Source organism: Microtus oregoni, unplaced genomic scaffold, assembly GCF_018167655.1.
Source record: "Microtus oregoni isolate MIOR12 unplaced genomic scaffold, Mior012 000027F_ref0000203, whole genome shotgun sequence".
Taxonomy (NCBI): domain Eukaryota; kingdom Metazoa; phylum Chordata; class Mammalia; order Rodentia; family Cricetidae; genus Microtus; species Microtus oregoni.
In genome coordinates, this window is record NW_024543086.1 from 21,534,657 (window position 1) to 21,553,350 (window position 18,694).

At 50.3% G+C, this 18,694-nt stretch overlaps 1 protein-coding gene across 1 annotated transcript; it reads right to left on the reverse strand.

Moving 5' to 3' along the window:
* Positions 1-1,328: 1,328 nt before the first annotated feature.
* Nlrc3 (NLR family CARD domain containing 3) lies at positions 1,329-17,999 on the reverse strand. The gene is made up of 17 exons (XM_041676614.1): positions 17,816-17,999; positions 15,976-17,725; positions 14,456-14,542; positions 11,574-11,657; positions 10,734-10,817; positions 9,169-9,252; positions 7,739-7,822; positions 7,103-7,186; positions 6,514-6,597; positions 5,957-6,040; positions 5,376-5,459; positions 4,892-4,975; positions 3,411-3,494; positions 2,919-3,002; positions 2,262-2,345; positions 1,839-1,922; positions 1,329-1,548 (listed from the first exon to the last, which is right to left on the reverse strand). Exons 1-17 carry the CDS (start codon positions 17,982-17,984, stop codon positions 1,470-1,472), a joined length of 3,177 nt encoding a protein of 1,058 aa, XP_041532548.1. The 5' UTR covers positions 17,985-17,999; the 3' UTR covers positions 1,329-1,469.
* Positions 18,000-18,694: the final 695 nt, after the last annotated feature.

Below are 18,694 nucleotides of genomic sequence, written 5' to 3' on the forward strand. Positions count from 1 at the left end.
GCATGATGCTCATTTGTCCCATGACTGTGAGGTTATAGACAGTCACAGTCACTTTATTTTCTTCTGTTTTCTCGAGTCAGGATCTCATGCAGCAGAAACTGATCTTGAACTCACCGTGTACCAAAGACAGCCTTGATCTCCTGATCCTCCTGCCTCTGCCAGGTGCTGGATCACAGGAGCGCGCGCCATCCTGTCTTGAGTCTCGTCATCCTTGTCACAGTGGCATTTGCTGAGCCACTTGCTCAGGTGCTCTGTTCTTGTAAAGCCAGGGACCCCTCCTGTCAGCCTCCAGGGTAACTTACCCGAATACTCATTTTTATATATTTGGGTTGGTTTTGAGAATCTCACTATGTAATTAAAGGTGTCCTCAAATTCATGACCCTTTCCCAGCCTCTCAAGTACTGGAATTACACGTGTGTGCCTCCATGTCTATCTTTTGATACTTGTTTTTGTTTTTTGTTTTTTGTCTTTTTCCAAGACAGGGTTTCTCTGTGGTTTTGGAGCCTGTCCTGGAACTAGCTCTTGTAGACCAGACTGGTCTCGAACTCACTCCGCCTGTCTCTGCCTCCTGGTGCTGGGAGTCTAGGTGTGCGCCACCACTGCCTGTACTCACCTTATGGTCTTTATAAGCATTTACCTTAGTGGCTTGGTAAAGTGAAGTTCATTGTCTGTTTCACTCAGACAATGGAGGAAATTTGCCACATGCACACTTATTTGTCTCCAAGGGGAAGCGATAGCCACTGTAGAGGTTTTAGATGCCTAAATACGGGATAATGACATCAAGGTATCAACACTGAATTTGCAATGGAATACCAGTATGCTGGACTCCAAATATGGCAGACCATTCTAGATGTCTGAGAGATCTTAGAGGAGAATTCAGAGACTTTGGAGACTTATTTCTGACTCTAGAACCTTAGAGTTAACCTTTGATTTATCTCCACAAATTTCTCATATTTTCTCCATATGTATATAAGGGTCACACCCCAAAACTTTTTTCTTTTCTTAAGAAAAATAATGGACATATTCTCACCTTCGCCAAGCTAATGTGCTTAATGGGCTGGAAGGCTGCAACCTTCAAGATGGCAATGTCAGCCACAGGAGCACACGAGGGCAGAAACACATTTGGTTTTGTTGTTGTTGTTTAAGCTGGGGCTCTGAAGACCCAGGATATGAATACGTCTGCACCAGCGTCCTGCTTTGTGGAGCTTTGAGATTTTATCCCTGAGCGCCCCTTAGCAACAGCTCCTTCCCTTCCCTCTGCGGTCAGTGTCCATCTTCCCTCTGCCTGACCCTGGGAAGGAAAGATGCGCGTGGCCTTTGCTGAAGCGCCCTTCCTTCCCCTGTCCAGGAGACCAGCTTTAGAACTGGCTGAGCGGCATTCAGATTCCAGGAAACTGTGCAGAAATTGAGGTCACTCTGATCTGAAGCTTCCAGCTGAATCTCTGTGGTCCCCCAGGAACCTGCTTTCCTTACATTTCCACCATGCATGTCTTGGTAGCCTCTGAGATCATCCTGGCACCAGATTCCCCAATGGGATTTCCCTGGAGACTAGAGCAGAAGAGTTAGGGCAGAATTGAGCACCTGCAGGTTGTCTTTAGTACAGGGATCATTGCTCTAATAAATTCAGCCCTTGGCCTTCTGGTGTGTGTAGGGTCCCTCTTACACACACCGCTCTGGCATGTTCCCTAGTAGACCTAGTTTCCCTGTGGAGTTGCTAGAGTGTCTTCGTATCATCTGGCTTCCAGAAGTGGGCTAAAGAAAGGCAGAACCTGCTCTGGGAGCAGTTCCGAGGCTCAGCAGAAGTAGCTGGGAAGGTGGGTGCCACTGAGTGTACTCACTTAATATGACGCAGACCACGGTTCTCAGACAACGCAGCAGCAACGTATATGGCCCCATCCATCCCCAGTGAGTTCTCCTGGAGACTAGGCAGAGAAGAGATGGAGACACCCTAGTGAGCCATCAGGACAGTAGACACGTAAGGAGGCAACACTGCCCTGAGATGGATGGAATAATAATTCTGGGCTGATTGTCCACAGGCGCCATAGCAGCTGCAGCCAGGTATTCTGCCCAAGGCCATGAATGCGGATTTTCAGTAAAGGAGAATGAACAAAGCTGACTTAGTGGACGTGGACAGTGATGGTCAGGACAGTATGGTCATTTAATATCCAGGAGGAAGCAACCAGAGGAAAGGGTGTTTCCTCCCAGAAGTGCTGGCAAAAGTTGGCTACTCTGGGTTGCGCGAGGGCCACACGATCACTTACTTGAGTCTCCGGAGACTGGAGTTTAACTTCAAAGCATTTGCCAACGCCTTGGCACCAGCTACCCCGATGTCATTTCCTCGTAAGCTGTCAGGGCAAGCAAGAAGCCTAAGGTGCAGGGATAGGCTGAGTGGTGACACTGCTGTCCCTCCAGATGGGTGTGGGCTTGTCTGGACACTCCAGTCACAGGAGTTGGGAGCGGCTTCTTCCTAAGCACTTATGGAAGGAAGCCTGTTCTTTCTTTCTACCCCGGAGAAGGAAAACCTGGGCTGAGATGGGAGAGGTAACCTCCATCCAGAGGTCTACAGTACACTGTGGTTACAGGGATCCTGGGTAGTAGGGAAGACATGGGTAGGCTGAGAGCCTCAGAGCTTGAGCCCCAGCCACCCAGGAGGTGGCTGCTGGTTTCTATGGTGTGTGTATGGGGGGTCCTATTAAATAGAGCCTTTGGTCATGTTTATCTGGGGCAGGCCCAACCCAGAGCATAGTGCCATCGTGACTTCAGGGAAAGACGAAGTGGGAACAGGGGAGATGGAGCATATGACCGGAAACAGTCATGACAATTATGTGAATAGATGTTTGTCTTCATGCTTATTCCTTTTGAATCTGTATTTTGATTTCTTTCAGCAAAAGTCTGTCAACAGAAACTGGAATACTCACTCGAGAATCTCTAAGGTTCTGTTCACACCCAGGGCCTCCCCAAGTGCCTGGGCCCCTTGGGTGCCAATGGAGGCCACCTGCAGGCTATAAGAGGGAGTGCGGTCAATGTGGGTAATCAGCTCCCTGCGCTCCGGCCCTCTGCCCTGGGCCAGGCTTCCCTCCATACTCCATACCCCTTAGCTAGGGCTAAACGTTGAGAAATAGCACTAAGGATTGTTTTCCTATGATTCTTCCAAGCGCACTGCGTCTCCCCGCTATAGTCTAACACCTAGGAACAAGACCTAGACACGGGATGGGGTAGAGGTGGTCTTCCAGGAGGCCTGGGGCGAATGCTGTTTGTACCTTCAGTCCTTCCTGGGTGCTTGAGTGCCCAGTCACTTTTTAATATGAAAACCCAAACAACCTTCCCAGATGGATAAACCGAGGTGGCTGTGTGACATGGGGTGCTGGGGGGTGGTGATCTGCTGAGCTCCCTACACCCAGGGGACTTACTAGAGAGCAGTGAGGGTCGTGTTCACCTTCAGGGCCCCGGCCACTGCAGAAGCTCCATCATCCCCTATGGCATTCTCCTGTAGGCTGAACACAGTGGAACCTATTGGTACCCAAGGGGCTCAGGCCAACACTCTGGCCAAGGCCTGTGGGTTTAGGCCCTTTACACTCAGCATACCCACGCCCAGTCATCTTCTGGAAAACCATTGTGCCATTGGCCTCATATTAATGCCCAGTGGAATCTGGGAGTCTGTGTGAATCTGAACAAAGTGCCAAAGGCAGACAAGAAAGGGGACATGGGAATTACTGTCAACAAGGCTTGAGACCAAAAGGTATGCTTTGAAAACCAGTGGGAAGATTGGCCCCAAGTCCTCATTTCTGCACCATTCATGCTGGCTAGGATTTCTGGGTGTTTTCTCCTACTTCCATTTGGAGGAGAAGAGCAAGTTCTGGGACAATAGATGAGTTTAGGACAAATGGACATCGCCGTGCGTCAGGAAGCATTCGTGTTCGTTACTCTAGTGAACATCTAAGTGTGTCCCATGTGTTAAAGACGCCAAACAGCAGACACAGTTCTGCCGTATGGGGTAGTTTTTGTCAAGCGGACACAAGCCAGAGTCCTCTGAGACTAGTGAGCATCAATTGAGAAAATGCCTCCATAAGAATAGCCTATAGGCATCTCTGTAAGGTCGAGGCTAGCCTGGTCTACAAAGCAAGTTCCAGAACAGCTAGGGCTACACAAAGAAACCCTGTCTCATCTCAAAAAAATGAAACTATAAGTAAATAAGAATAGGTTGTTTTGCTGAACATAGCGGACAATGAGGACTACTGAGAACTCAAGAACAATGGCACGGGTTTTTGATCCTATTGCACATACTGGTTTTGTGGGAGCCTAAACAGTTTGGATGCTCACCTTACTAGACCTGGATGGAGGTGGGTGGTCCTTGGACTTCCCACTGGGCAGGGAACCCTGATTGCTCTTCGGGCGGACAAGGGAGGGGGACTTGATCGGGGGAGGGGGAGGGAAATGGGAGGCGGTGGCGGGGAGGAGGCAGAAATCTTTAATAAATAAATAAATAAATAAAAGATTGTCGGGGCCCTTGTATCAGCCCTTGGCATGTATGTACACATACACGATATAGATCACTAAAGACCACATAAGTTTCCTTATGTCAAAATGTCCAGAGTGGTTGTGTTTTGCAAGGATGGAAGTGAGGCTGGAAAGTACAGTACACAGCATCTCGGGGGGCGGGGGGAGGGTGTCTAAAATTGGTGGTTGTGATGGTTGACAGCCGGTTTTTATGGTGTGTGGATTATATTAGTAAAGCTATTACACACACACACACACACACACACACACACACACTGCGGGTGAGTGAGGGCTGAAATAAGTCTGTGGTCTCATGGTAGAGGAGACTTGTTGAGGGTCCTCACACCAGCCCTGTGCCTGGAGACTCCCCCTCATCCCCATAGGCCACACTTACTCTAAAGTTGTCAGGGTCCTGTTCAGCTGCAGTGCTTGTCCCAGGGCCCTGGCTGCACCAGCCTGGATGAAGTTCCACTGCAGACTAAAAGACACAGACATGTGACCATATGGCCCAAGAATGGAGGTGGAGGCCTTAAGGTATCCAGGAGGGTCTGGTGACTGGGTGAGTCTGTGCAGGATATGGCATAGGGATTCCTAAAGTCCCCAGAGGACCAGTGTTTTATCAGTGGTAGCCATGGGAACAAGCTCAAATATTCTCCATAAAGCATAGGTCACCCCAAGTCACAGCCTTGACATAATCTAGGTCTATCTGAGGATAACCTCAGGAATCCAAACCGAGGCTGGGGCATGCCTGCTGGAGGCAGGTAGCCTAGGAAGGCCTTGGGCATGGCCCAAAGCCAGGTTCCATTTGCCACAGTTGGTTTGGTAGCCCTGCAGCTGGGGGAGTGGGGGTTGGGGAAGGGTGGGGACAGTAGACTTACTGCAGATGAGTGAGGGAGTGGTTTTCTCCTACAGCTACTGCAATGGCCTGGGCACCTTGGTCATGGAGGAGGTTGGCCGTCAGACTGCGAAAAAGGGAACAGGAGCAAGTAGAAGCCACTGTGAACCATCCCACCATCCTGGTCACTAGGGGGTCCCCGTCATTCCCCACCCTCCCAAGGGGCACACTGTCAGCACTGGCATTAGGCTTGTGTGGCTTGTGCTTATGGAGAACTCTGGTGTGCCAAGATTCTAGAGAACACCCATGTTAAACCCAGTGAGTGGCTACAGGTCGTGCAGCCAGGACATGCAGCACTATGAACAAGATTTGCTACCTATTGGCATGGCCCCGTGCCAACTCTTTCAGGTCCTCTGCCATGTGCTTACCCATCTCTAGGTGTTCTTGTGCCAGGGTTACCAGTGATACCAGGTCTCCAGGCTGCCCCTTCCCAAATGAAGTCCTAGTCCAGCCTTGTGAACTGTGAGGATGCCGAGGGTCTAACCCATTACCCCGGTGTCTAAGTAGGTGAGGAAGCACAGTCTCCCTTTGACCTCCACCCTCCCAGACCCAATTATTACGTACTCCAAGTGCCTCAGAGTGCTGTTCATACGGAGGGCTTGAGCGAGGGCCCTGGCTCCCTCTGGACTGATGGAGTTTTCTCGTAGGCTGAGGAGAGATGAGACTCTCATCATCCAGTCAGGCAAGTGAGGCTTCTGCCCGAGTAAGCTCAGATGTCTAGGCTTTCCAAACCCCAGGAAACCACAGACAGGCCCTGGGCCTCCTGGGCCATCTGGGCTGAAATATGAAGGAACCTGTTGCTGCCAGCTAGGGCTCTAATCCGTGCCCACTCGGGACCACAGCAGTGCAGGAATGCACAGGAGGAAAGGGACAAGATCTGCGTTATGATGGGCAAATGGCACCTGAAGGGCTCTACAGAGAGGGGCGTATCCACTGGGGGCCACACTCACAAGGCAGGAAAAGGGGCAGGGTGATACGTTCTAGAACCAAGCCCATACCAACTACAGTGTTTTCTACAGCAGTTTTCTCTGTCCCAGCCTTTCTTTCCAAGACCCAGAGGCTCTGCATCCCCACTGGTCAAAGGAGCAACATCTGGGCTAGGGATTTGGGGCAGGACTTACTTGAGACTAGAGAGTGTCTGGTTAACATGGAGGGCTCGCATCAGCACGGCCACTCCGGTGTTACTGATGGCATTGCTCTGTAGACTGCAATAAAAGACAAGACAGTGTTGATGTGGCTATCCCAGGACCTGGAGCCATACCCGATGGGCTCAACAGGGAGTTGGGGACCTGGGGATTGCTCTTCTCATCCCTCTTTCCTCGCCAGTCACTCCACTTTCTAGCTCCTGCTGGGTAAAGCCAGTGTGGTTTAGCATAAGCCCTGAAGCTTAAGCTGACATGGGAGCTGCGTATGTCCTCAAGGCCGTGAATGTTACCCTGCTCCAGAGAAAGCCATGCAGCAAAAACCATCCTAAAGTGGCAGCGGCATCCAGCCTGCCCCTGCCCAACCTACCAAGACTTTCCTGCAGCCCCGGGGGCTTGCTTATGACAAGGCACGTGGACCTTGTCATTCTGAAAAGTGCTGAGAAGTGGGGGTGGCAGATGGAACAGGACATAAGGTGGGTGGAGGGGCAGGAACAGCACAGTGCCGGGGCTGGGGTTGCTAGGGTGGGTTGACTCTCACGGAAATGGGATTCTCAGGCAGACTTACTCCAGGTTCTCCAGGCCCTGGTTCACCTTCAGGGCCTCAGCCAGGGCCATCGCACCTCCATCTCCAATGGTATTGCTGGAAAACCTGCAAGAGACAATGGTGATGGGCTGGGTCTAGGGGTCAGAGCTCAGGGGAGACTCTCTCTGTCTCAGGAGTATTCAATGCAGTTCATCCGGCCGCAGTCTCCGAAGGTGACCCTTATCTTCCTTGGCTCTTTGGAAAGATCTAAGGTGTTTGTGGGACTTTATGTGAAGATGGCCAAGCAATGATGTTTCCTCCTGAGAGCAGGGAGACAATAATGTAAACATGCCCATGCTGCTTAGGGCTCACAGAGTTCTGGGAGTCTGGGTTTCGATTCTCCTTGTCCAGTGTTTCGTGCTTCCAAACCAGCTAACCTGCATTTGCCCACACATCAGTTTATCTAAATCTCCTTTATATCCCTCTTTCCAACCATTTCGTCACCAATCCATCCACTCATCTCCTGTTCATCCAAAGACCATCCATCCACACATGCATCTTCTCATCCCTCCATCCTCCCTCTATCCTGTCATCCACTCCCCTGTTCACAATACGCAGTGTGCTCCAGCCTTCTGCTTGGCACAGAGAACACCAGTTTGGCCCTTCGGCCTTTCTCACATGAGTTCCTTTAGACTCTTGTTCTGCTTCAGGGCATCTGCCATCTGCTGGGCTCCCTTGGGCCCAATTAGGTTCTTCTGTAGCCTGTGGGAGACGAGAGGGATCCATCAGCAAAGTCAGCCACAGTCACTCCCAGGTCAACACCAGTCTGAGTTTTGGGTGGAGAGGTCAGGGACAGAGAGGGTGCCATCTCCGTTCACAGGGCAGTGGAAAGGGGTCTCACAAAGGATCTAGCTGGAAGAGTTAAGGGAAAGGGCAGCCAGGAGTGGGGGCTGATGGGCTCAACAGCCTCCTGTACGCAAGACTTCCGCACTCAAGTCTGCAGCTAGCAAAGTACATATCTGGACCAGCACGCCGCCTCCCACCTGCAGAAACGTCCCTGGGAAGAGGTATAGGGGACAGATGGGGAAGGACCTCACCTGTGTAAAACACCTTGTGTAAAAGGAAAGACACGGGGGGGCTAAGGATGGCTCAGCAGGTAAAGGTGCTTGCCACCAAGCCTGGAGACCAGAATTCAATTCCTAGGCCCCACATGATGGGAAGAAAAAAATGACTCCTGCAAGCTGCCTTCTAACCTCCATACTTGTGCCATAGCATGCATGCGTGTATGTGCAGACACACAGAAATAAAACATAAAAAATGTACCTATACTGGACGTGTCCAGACACCTTTTTTTAAAAAAAGGAGAAAGTCATCTCCCTCTTTGTAGAGTGTTTTCTTAGGAAACTATAGGTTGCAAATCCATACTCTGTCTGCTTGCAAGCTCAGTCAGCCGCCTCTGGCTTCACAGCCCAGGAATGTGTTTGGTTTGGGTTTTGAGACAGGGTCTCTTTATGTAGCTCAGGCTGGCCCCAAACTCCCAGAGATCTGCCTGCCTCTGCCTCCTAATGGGATTAAAGCCATTTGCCACCACACCAGGCCTCCTGGGGTCTTTCTAAGGGTCTTGAGGCCTTCATTTCCAAGACAAATATCAAACAAGGAAGTGTTCCTGTTCCTGTCACTGTGGAAATTAGCCTGGGTGCACAGCTCCAAGTTGTGCTGTACCAGATCGTCATAAAGGTAGGAGCAGTTTCGTCTGGGCAAAGCAGTTCAGGGGCACAGTGGCCTCTCTCCCTGTCTGGCAAGCTCAGGGTCAGCTGCCAGCTCCTCACGCTTGACAACAAATCCTCATTAACCTTGGGGACATGCATGGAACGAAGGGCAGGACCTCTGTCTTTGCAGCCTCGCTGGCCGTTTACAGGCAGTGCTCAGAGAGGAGAGTAGTGTCCTTTTCCTGTGGCTGTGGGCATGATTTCCTGGGCTGGCAAGAGTTTTTATTTTCTCTGAAGAAACAGGTGGAGCAGTCAGCCTTAGGACTGCCTCCTTTCTCTCTCTCAGGGGCAGGGCAGAGGCTCAGGAGGAGAGAGGAGAAGCAAGACTTTGTCACTCACTGTAGTATGGAGATGGTCTGGTTGGAGAAGAGGGCCTCCGCCATGCACATGACACCATCATCCTTGATCACGTTGCTCTGGAGGCTACAGAGGTAAGAAGAGGTGTGTCACCAGTGGCCCGGCCTCTCTCTGCAGTGGGGATACCTGCCTCAGAGGTCCAAGACAGAAAGCAGCTGACTTCCATGAAATGATTTGCAAACAATTATGGTTCATCACCCAGGAAAGACTTAGCCCTCCAGTATTGAGTTTCTAAGTAGCCGCCTGTCAACTAGGAACAAGGTGTCTACATCAATTAAAATTCAATTCCATTCCTAGGTGTATTCCCCAAGTAATTAAAGACAGGTACTTGAATACTTCTACACAAATGTTGCTAGCAGCATGTAGCTAAAAGGCAGAAGCACACTGAATGCATGAATGCATGGACAGTCTGTGCCTGGCTGTGTAAGCAGACTTCTCCACCCATACAGTGGAACATGAGTCAGCTACGAAGTGCAAGAAAACAATATGCTACAGAGTGGATGAACCTGAAAACATGCTAGTAGAGATGACAGACGTGTGTGTGTGTGTGTGTGTGTGTGTGGTTTTTCAAGACAGGGTTTCTCTGTAGCTTTGTACCCTGTCCTGGAACTAGCTCTTGTAGACCAGGCTGGCCTCGAACTCACAGAGATCCGCCTGCCTCTGCCTACTGAGTGCTGGGATTAAAGGTGTGCACCACTGCCGCAGAGCCCAAAGTTCTTATTGTATAGTTACATGTATATGAAATGTCCATAGAAAAGGAATAAGTAAATATTAACAGTCAAAAATATTTTGAAAATATTTTGACAGAGGCGGTGGCTGCACAACATGTGAGTGTACGAAATGCCAATGACACCAGGCTGTGATGGCACATACCTTTAATCCCAGCACTCAGAAGGCAGAGGCAGGTGGATCTCTGAGTTCAAGCCAGCCTGGTCTACAGAGCAAGTTCCAAGACAGCCATGGATACACAGAGAAACCCCATCTCAAAAATAAAATAAATGCCAAAGAACTATACACTTCAAAATGATAAATTTCATAGCATTAAATTTCATCTGGTGCTAGGCAGTAGTGGTGCATATCTTTAACCCCAGCACTTAGGAGGCAGAGACAGGTGGATCTTTGTGAGTTCCAGGCCACCCTGGCCTGGAGCTCACTTTGTAGGCCAGGCTGGCCTTGAACTCATCGAGACTTACATAGCTAGACCCTATTTCAAAACAGTAACAACGAAAATTTCATTTGAATAATAAAATTAGAAAATCAGAAAAGAACGATAGTATACCCTCAACTAGATGGACACAGCCACAGGCTCCTAAAAGGGACACAGTAAGCCATACCCAAGCACTGTCATCTTCTGGAAGGCAGGCTGCTTATTGCCCTGAGAAATCTTGGGGCTTACGGAAGCACACAGAGTTAGGGCCATCTGGAACCTGAAGCTTGCTGGCATCCCAAAGCCCCCATTTTAAATCCTCTCCCACTCCACAGTCTCTCCTGTAGCCAAGGTTTAATTTTCTGGGCCCTCTCTTGAGGTCAGGAGTAGAGCCACATACCTTAGAGAGGTTAGAGTTCGGTTGATCTTCAGAGCATCTGCCAGGGCCTTAGCTCCCTGGGGTCCAATGGTATTGCTCCGGAGGCTGGTAGAAGCAAGAGGAAAAAAAAGATGACCGGTGTGGGAAGAAAAATCAAAATAGCACTGACATTTTAAGTCTACAATTCTTAAAGGGAAGGAACTGGGGTTAGGGATTTCATGTTTGATATATGGCAGAAATTATGTGTGTATGTATGTGTGTGAATATACGAGTGTATATATGTATGTGTATGTATGTACGTGTATGTATGTGTGTATATGTGTATGTATGTGTGTATGTGTGTGTATGTGTGTGTATGTATGTGTGTGTATGTGTGTGTATGTGTATGTATGTGTGTATGTGTGTGTATGTATGTGTATGTATGTATGTATGTACATATTATGAATAAAGGAGTTCCCCAAAGCAGCCCGCCTTGGTGAGGGCAAGGGAACAGGATGTGGTCTAGTGAGCTAACTGTGGAAATGACAACAATGAATCTAGGTCAGGGTCAAAAATCAAGTGTTTTCTGAAATGAAGTTTAAGGGCTAAAAGTAGTGGTGATATTGCCTGCCCAGCTGTCCTTCCCACCAGTCAGAAGGACGTGTAGTCTGCAGGAGCTCAGAGCTCAACATGCTGTAGATGGGGCTCTGGGAGCTGGAGTAAGGTCAGGGAACGCTCAAGACATTTCACAGACAGGGAGATAGTTAAAATTCTCTTTATCCAGGGGCCTGTGGTGTCTGACTTACTCTTGCTCAAGACATTTCACAGACAAGGAGATGGTTAAAATTCTCTTTATCCAGGGGCCTGGGGTGTCCGACTTACTCTAGTGTGGTGAGACTTCTGTTGACGAGGAGGGATCTGGCCAGAGCTTTGGCCCCTTTGTTACCAATCTGGTTCTCAGTCAGGCTGCCAAGACAAGGGAAAGTGGTTATCGCAAGTCTGTGCCTCTCGTTGCCTCTTCTGTGATATTGGGCTCATGGTTAGTCTTTGTTTTCCCAACATCACCCATGAAACTATACAGTGACCAGGGAGCAGAAGGCAGGGATAGGAAGACCCCTGAACCGGAACGTGGAGTCAGAGTGGGCCTGATGACCTTCGCCCTGATGAAGGGCTCCAAGGAAATTTTCCCAGCATGCCACACAACAGCTGCTTGACAAATGTGGAGCAATGCGTTGGTTGTAGAAGTCTTTCACGTGGGACCGGCAAGGTGGTTCAGAGGGGGAAAGTACCTGTGGCTAAGCCTGACAACCCCAACTTGATCCCCAGAACCCAAACGTTAGAACGGGAGAACTGACTTAAACAAGTGGTCCTCTGACCTCCGCATACGTGCTGTGGTGTGTGCATCTACACGCATGCACACACACATACACACTAGCACAAATACAATAAATGCAGTAATTTCTATACTGCATTCTTTCATATAGACCCCGTCTATAATGTGACTCTCAAGGGGAAGCGAAACATTGTTGCTGGTTTCTTGGTGCAAATGCCCCAAACCACAGTTTTAAGTACTCGCTACTTGTGAAATTCCTGAAAACCCACAGCACTCCTAAACTAGCCCGAACTAGTTTGAGCATACCATTGATCCTAGCCTTTCTCTAGTACAAAACAGCAAATGGTAGAATTACCACAAAATTAACTAAGTTTACAAAGGCTCATCTTTATGTGCCTGGGAAGGTGGTTTCCGCAGCTGGCGGATCCACTCAGTGTTCCTGCCTGTGTCGCTGTCAGAAGTGGGGTGCTTGAGGCTTCTTTAGTTTTGCAAGCATCACCCCCCTAGGATAGAGCTGTGTATTAGAATCCCTGTGACGTCAGGATCAAGAGTATTCCAAGAGCTCTGTGGGATCCTGGTACCCGGGCTGACAGGAAGAGGAAGGGCACCAAGGGGAGCAAGCTCTTCTAATACTAACGGTTCCCCCTTTGTCCATTTTATTCCCTGGGGTTCTGGTTGACACACTGCTTTTCAGATGCGTTCTGTTGCTTAAAAACTTGAGCCAGGTGTAGTGATGCACGCCTTTAATCCCAAAACTTGGGAAACAGAGGCAAGTAGATCTCTGAGTGTCAGAGGCTAGCCTGGCTTACACATTAGTTCTAGGCCAACTGGGACTGCATAGTGATATTCTGCCCATAAACAAACAAACACACAGAGATAAATAAATTTGAATACTAGCCAGGTGCAGTGGTAGACGCCTGTTATTATAGAACTCGGAAGGTTGGCATCTTGAGTCTGAACTACAGAAAACCTTGTTTCCCTGCCCTCCACCTCAAAATGTTAGAAGAGCAGCCCACTTTTGTCACCACAGAATTTATACAATGTCATATAAATAATATCTCACAAGCAACCTTGTGTGTTTTTCAGCAGAATGACTTGGACACTGTAAACAAGTGTCTGTGAGGGCCAGAGAGGAAAAGCTTGTAGGAGAGGTGTTTGGCTTTCTTCAGAATCATTTTTGAGCCCCATTTGCAGCAAAATTAAATTGATTCTTTTGCCATGTGCTAGAAAGGCTAGAGCAGCCTGTGCACGACAAAGAACTGGCAATGAGAAGCTGCAAGATCATCTCCTTTCAAAGGGGTTCATCCTTCCCCAGCCAGGCAGAGCCCCCCTACACCTCATCCCTACCCCCATTCTCCAGAATGACCCCATAGCTCTGCCAGCCTTCCTGGAGCCCGCACACCACAAGCCGCCTCCCTCAAGTGTAGAGCTTTCGGAAGCTGTGACGTCAGCACGCAGGCTCTTCTCTAATCACAGCGTACTTGGTGCCACCGCATTTTATCTGAGCTGGGATCTCACCATGTGTAGGCCAGGCTCTCCTCCTGCATCCGCCTCTAGAGTGCTGGGATTGTAGGCATGGACATTACACCCAGCCAGAGACAAACTTGTAAACTTAAACTTCTTAGATTGGAGCTGACAATGCGGCTCAAGTAGGTAAAGTGTTTGCCTCGCATCCGTGATGCCCTGGGGGCCATCTCCGGCATGGCATAAACTGGGTATGGGGCACACTGCTGCAATCCCAGCTCTCGGGAGGCTCAGCGCTCAGGATCACCTTACCCATGTAGTGAGTCTGAGCAAATGTGACTACACAAGACCCCGTATCCAAAAACCAAAACAAAAATTGAGGCTGGAGAGAAGGCTCAGCTGTCAAGAGCACTTGTTCTGACAGAGGACCTGGGTTCATTCCCAGCACCCACATAGTGGCTCACAACTGTCCCTAACTCCCAGTCCAGGGGATCTGACGCTGCCTTCTGACATCTGAGGACACAAAGAGCAGGCCACGGGCACATCTGTACATGCAGGCAAAGCATCCATACATAGCAATAAAAAACAATTTTAAATTTTCACATTAAATTATATTTAAATTGAAAGTTAAATTTTAAATTAAACTTTTAAATATTCTAGTTTAAGATGTAGTCCTGTGCTCAGAATATTATCAGAGTGAGAAGGTGTTGGCTGAGCCAGGTCTGCAGGTGAGCAGGCACTGGGGACACCCCCAAGTCCAGGACAGAGTGTGCACCTTGGCCATCGTTTCCCTTGGCTTACAGACCAGGTGCCTGAGCCGTAGACACCTTCTGGAAGGGGGAGAAAAGAGCAGACAGCAACCTGAGCACTGAAAAGATACATGTTCTTGGGGTGCCCTGGTTAGCTGGGTAGAGAGGGAAGAGACCGCATCCCATGCGACAGGTGGGTACACTGGGATCTGTGTTACCTGATGTTTTGAATGCGACAGTCCTTCCCACTCAGCACACTGCCCAACAGCTCCATCACAGGGTCCTGGAACTGGTTGTTGTCCAGCCTGTCCGGGAGAAACCATGACAATGAGCAAGGCGGGGCTCCCATCCCCACTGTGGTCCACTGTTTCAGTGCGGAACTCCAGACTTCCCTGTGGGAGCAGCTGAAGCGGTTCCTGTGAGCTACACTGTCCCTCCTCCGTGGTATCTTACAGAGTGTTGTCACAACAGCTCTGACACCACTGTGTGGAACACTGTGGCTCTCTTTCCTTCTGATGCCCAAACCGCTCTCAGGTCCTGATTGACCCATGTCCGGCATCTTTTCCTCTTTGCTTGCTAAGTTCAGAGTATGGCTGAGGGTGTAGCTTCTGTCAACACTGACTGGCTTTGTGTGTGTGTGTGTGTGTGTGTGTGTGTGTGTGTGTGTGTGTATACAGCCCCTTGCATCACACTGCTCTGGCCTACCTCCTGCAGCTGTATATATGTGTGTGTGTGTTTGTGTGTGTGTATATATATATATATATATATATACACACACACACACACAAAGCCAGTCATTGTTGTACATTTGTATACATATGTGTGTGTATATATATGTATAAAATATATATATACATATATATATATAATTTTGTTATGGGCTGGGACAGACTGAGGGGCCACTGGCAGTGGCACCAGGATTTATCCCTACTGCTTGCACTGGCTTTTTGGGAACCTATTCTCTTTGGATGGATACCTTGCTCAGCCTAGATATAGTAGGGAGGGCCTTGGACCTTCCCCAAAGCAATGTGTCTTACCCTCTCTGAGGAGTGGGTGTGGGGATGGAGTGGAGGGAATGTGGAGGGAATGGGAGGAGAGGAGGGAGTGGGAACTTGGATTGATATGTATGATGAAAAAAGATAGTTTGTTTTCTTTTTTAAAAAAATAAAAATAAAAAATCATTCTTAAAAAAAATCTTGCTATATAGCCCAGGTTGTCCTGGAACTCAGCAATCTTCCTTCTTCAGCCTCCTGATTCCTGGGATCACGGTATGAGTTGCAATGCCTGGTTCTCAGAGGGCCTCATGAGTTGTACCGTGTTTCTGTGTTGAAATTCAAATCTTGCTCTCTCGAGAATGTAGCCTTATAGGGATGTGAGCTTATTGCACATAGGAGGATGCCACACTGACACAGGTGGGCCTATAACCCAATATGATGATGTCCTTGTAGGAAAAGTGAGTGCCACGTGAAGACAGGCTCAGGGGCAGATGGTCATGTGACAGGGGAGACCAGGGAGCATCAAAGACTGCTGGCCCTCGGGAGCTCCAGAGACAGGAACAGCCCTGCTACTAAGGTTTCAGAGTGAGTACTGCCCATGCCCTTGACCTCTGACTTCTGACTTCCAGAACTAAATCAGTCGCCATGATGGCCCCACACCCAGCTAGGGAACGTGATGAAACAAGGAACCATTTTGAGTCTTTCTCCTTTGCCCTTACTCCCAACATGAACCCCATACTCGCCTGAGGCTCTGGCAATAGAGCAGCTGGGGCAGCAGGCTTTGAAGGACACTCTGGCTGAGGCACAGGGATAAGTTGGCTTCCCGGGAGCAGATATCAGACAGCTGCAGGAGGTAGGCCAGAGCAGTGCGATGCGAGGGGCTGGTCAGGCCAGCCAAGGTCCCGCTCTGCATGGCCTCCTCCACACTGCGGGCCAGCTCTGTATGCTGCATCTCATGCAGGCAGTATAAGACATTGATGCCCCGTGCATAAACTGCGGTGTCAGGGCGTAGCAAACCTTGTAGGACCTCAGCTGCCTGGGCCCGGTAGTTCTGATGCTCACCTTGGACCAGCAGGGAGCCAGCCAGCAGCGTATTAACCCTTGGAGACAGGAGGCCAGAGAGGAAGCGCAGAAACACATCCAGTCTCCCGTCCTGAGCTTGTGTAGCCCTCTGGGCCGCACACCTGAAGTGCGTGAGGAAACCCAGCCTGGGCCAAGACATGCCACTCTCGGTGAAGAGGTCAAAGATGGCTCTCTTGGATGCGCTGTAGTAATACGTAGCTGCCACAAATTCTTGCAGAGACAGGTGGGTAAAGCAATAGGCTGCCGAGGAGGCCAGAGTCTCTTCCCGTTGTAGGAGACAGCTGCACAGAGCACTCTGCAGCAAAGTGAGGTCCACGCCAAACGCCTTCATGTCTTGCTCATAAAACACGTATTTCTTCTTGACCAGCCCATGAAAGGCCAGACGGCCCAGTGTCCCCACCATTTTGCGGGCTCCCTGGGCCATCTGCTCAATCCTAGGACTTACCTTTCCCTTGTCCTGCCCCTCCCCACCAAAGGCCATCCTAAAGTACCAAGAGTAGAGCTCACACAGGGTCTGGGGCAGGAGCAACTCTGTGTCTTGGACAGCTAGGTTGCTGTGGTACAGGTGACCCAGTGCCAGCCCCACGAGCCTACAAAAGGCTGGCACGGTGCACATCAGATACAGAGCCTTGTTGGCCTTCATCTGAGTCAGCACCTGGCCTAAGAGGTTCTGGTCCTCAGGAAATATCTGCTCCAGACATGCTTTGATCTCTTCCTCAGTAAGGCCCCGGATCTCAGTCATCCGGTCCACTAGGCCCCCGGGGACCTGACCAGCAGCACTGGGACGGGAGGTGATCCAGACAGAAATTTCTGGAAAGAGGTTGCCTCGGATGATGTTAGTGATCAGGTGGTCCACTTGGATCTCCTTCTTTGGGTCTGTGCAGGCCATGGTGTTGGAGAATTCCAGCGGCGTCTTGCACTCATCCAAGCCATCCAGGACCAGGAGGACTCTGTCTGGGGCCGTTACCTCCAGGTTACCTTCCCCAGCATTTGGGAAGATGGAGTGGATGAGTTTGTCGGCAGACAGCTTTTCATAGGTGTTCAGGTCCCGAAAGGTCAAGGGTAGAACCAGTGAGAAGTTCTTGCCCACCTGTCCCCTAGCCCAGCAACGAACAAAATGCCTCACTAGCGTAGTCTTGCCGATGCCAGCCACGCCGACGGTGACAGAGATGCGAGGTGGGATGGACACCCGGGACAGAGGCAGGAAGAGCCTATCCAGGGTGATGGCCCTGGACGAGTGCCAGACCCCACGCGTGGCCTCCACCTGTGTGAAGTCGTGCTCCCTCAGCTGCAGGTCTGTCAGGCCCTCAACCAGCAGGAGGCTGGCCAGATGGTGTGAGAGGCTGCCCAGCTCTGGGTCATTCCCCACCCTGCTCAGCAGGGCCTCACAGTGCCTCCGTATCCTTGAGTCTGCAGGGCGCAGGGAAAAGCAGGTAAGATCGCAGGGCAAGGCGAGAGGGTTCAGGTACCCCCTCTCCCCCACCCCCATGGCAGACTTACCATTGCTTTGGGATCCTAGCGGGGAGTCTGGCATTTTGCTAGGGGCCTGTAGTAGCTGACCACCATTCCTAGCCAGCAGATCCACAAGGGCCTTCACCTGCTCAGCTGGGGAGACAGCATTGTAGGCCCGACATGTCTCTCCATCTGTCCTCACCTCTTGCTTCCTCATGGAGTCTGTGACTGCAGCCAGGAGCTGAGAAGAGCCCAGACTGCTGCCTGGTGGACCTCAGTTGTTTCCTGGCCAGTGAAATGATCATGGAGATGCAGGGGCCAAGTGAACAAGACTTGGGGTGCTGGACTTGGTCTCTGCTCTGGCACTTACTGAGTGACCCTGGGCAGGCTGTGTCATCTCTCCACACCTAGGTTCCCTCATCTGTGACCTGGCAATGATGATGCTATTAAGAGCAAGGAGGGAGGTAGCCAGCCTGGGAAGGAAACAGTCCATGAGGCCATCTACTTAGCACCTTGGGAAAGCAAAGACTGGAGTCGGAAGGATGGAGGTGAGGATGGTGGGTGCCAGGGTTGAGGATACGGAGGTGGCAACATTGCCCTGTGTGATGCTGTAATGGTGGCTGGGTGTCGCTGTATGTATGCAAGGGTAAACTGGGCTTCTGGTGATCGTGTGTCAGCTAAGAACCCGAGGTCCCTCGCTGTAGCCAATGCAGCAGGGCTAGGGGATGTGGGTGGTGCAGTCTGTCAGGGCAGACACAGCTGTGAGGGCTCTCCATTCTCCCGTGAGCCTGAACTACTCTAAAACATGGCCTTTTAATTTTTCAAAAAGGAAAGGGAAGAGAGGGGAAGGAAGGCAGGCGGCTCTCAGAGCAGAAGCCCAGTGGCTTCTCTTAGCTTTCCTGGCCTTCCTGGAAGCGCGGGGGCTCT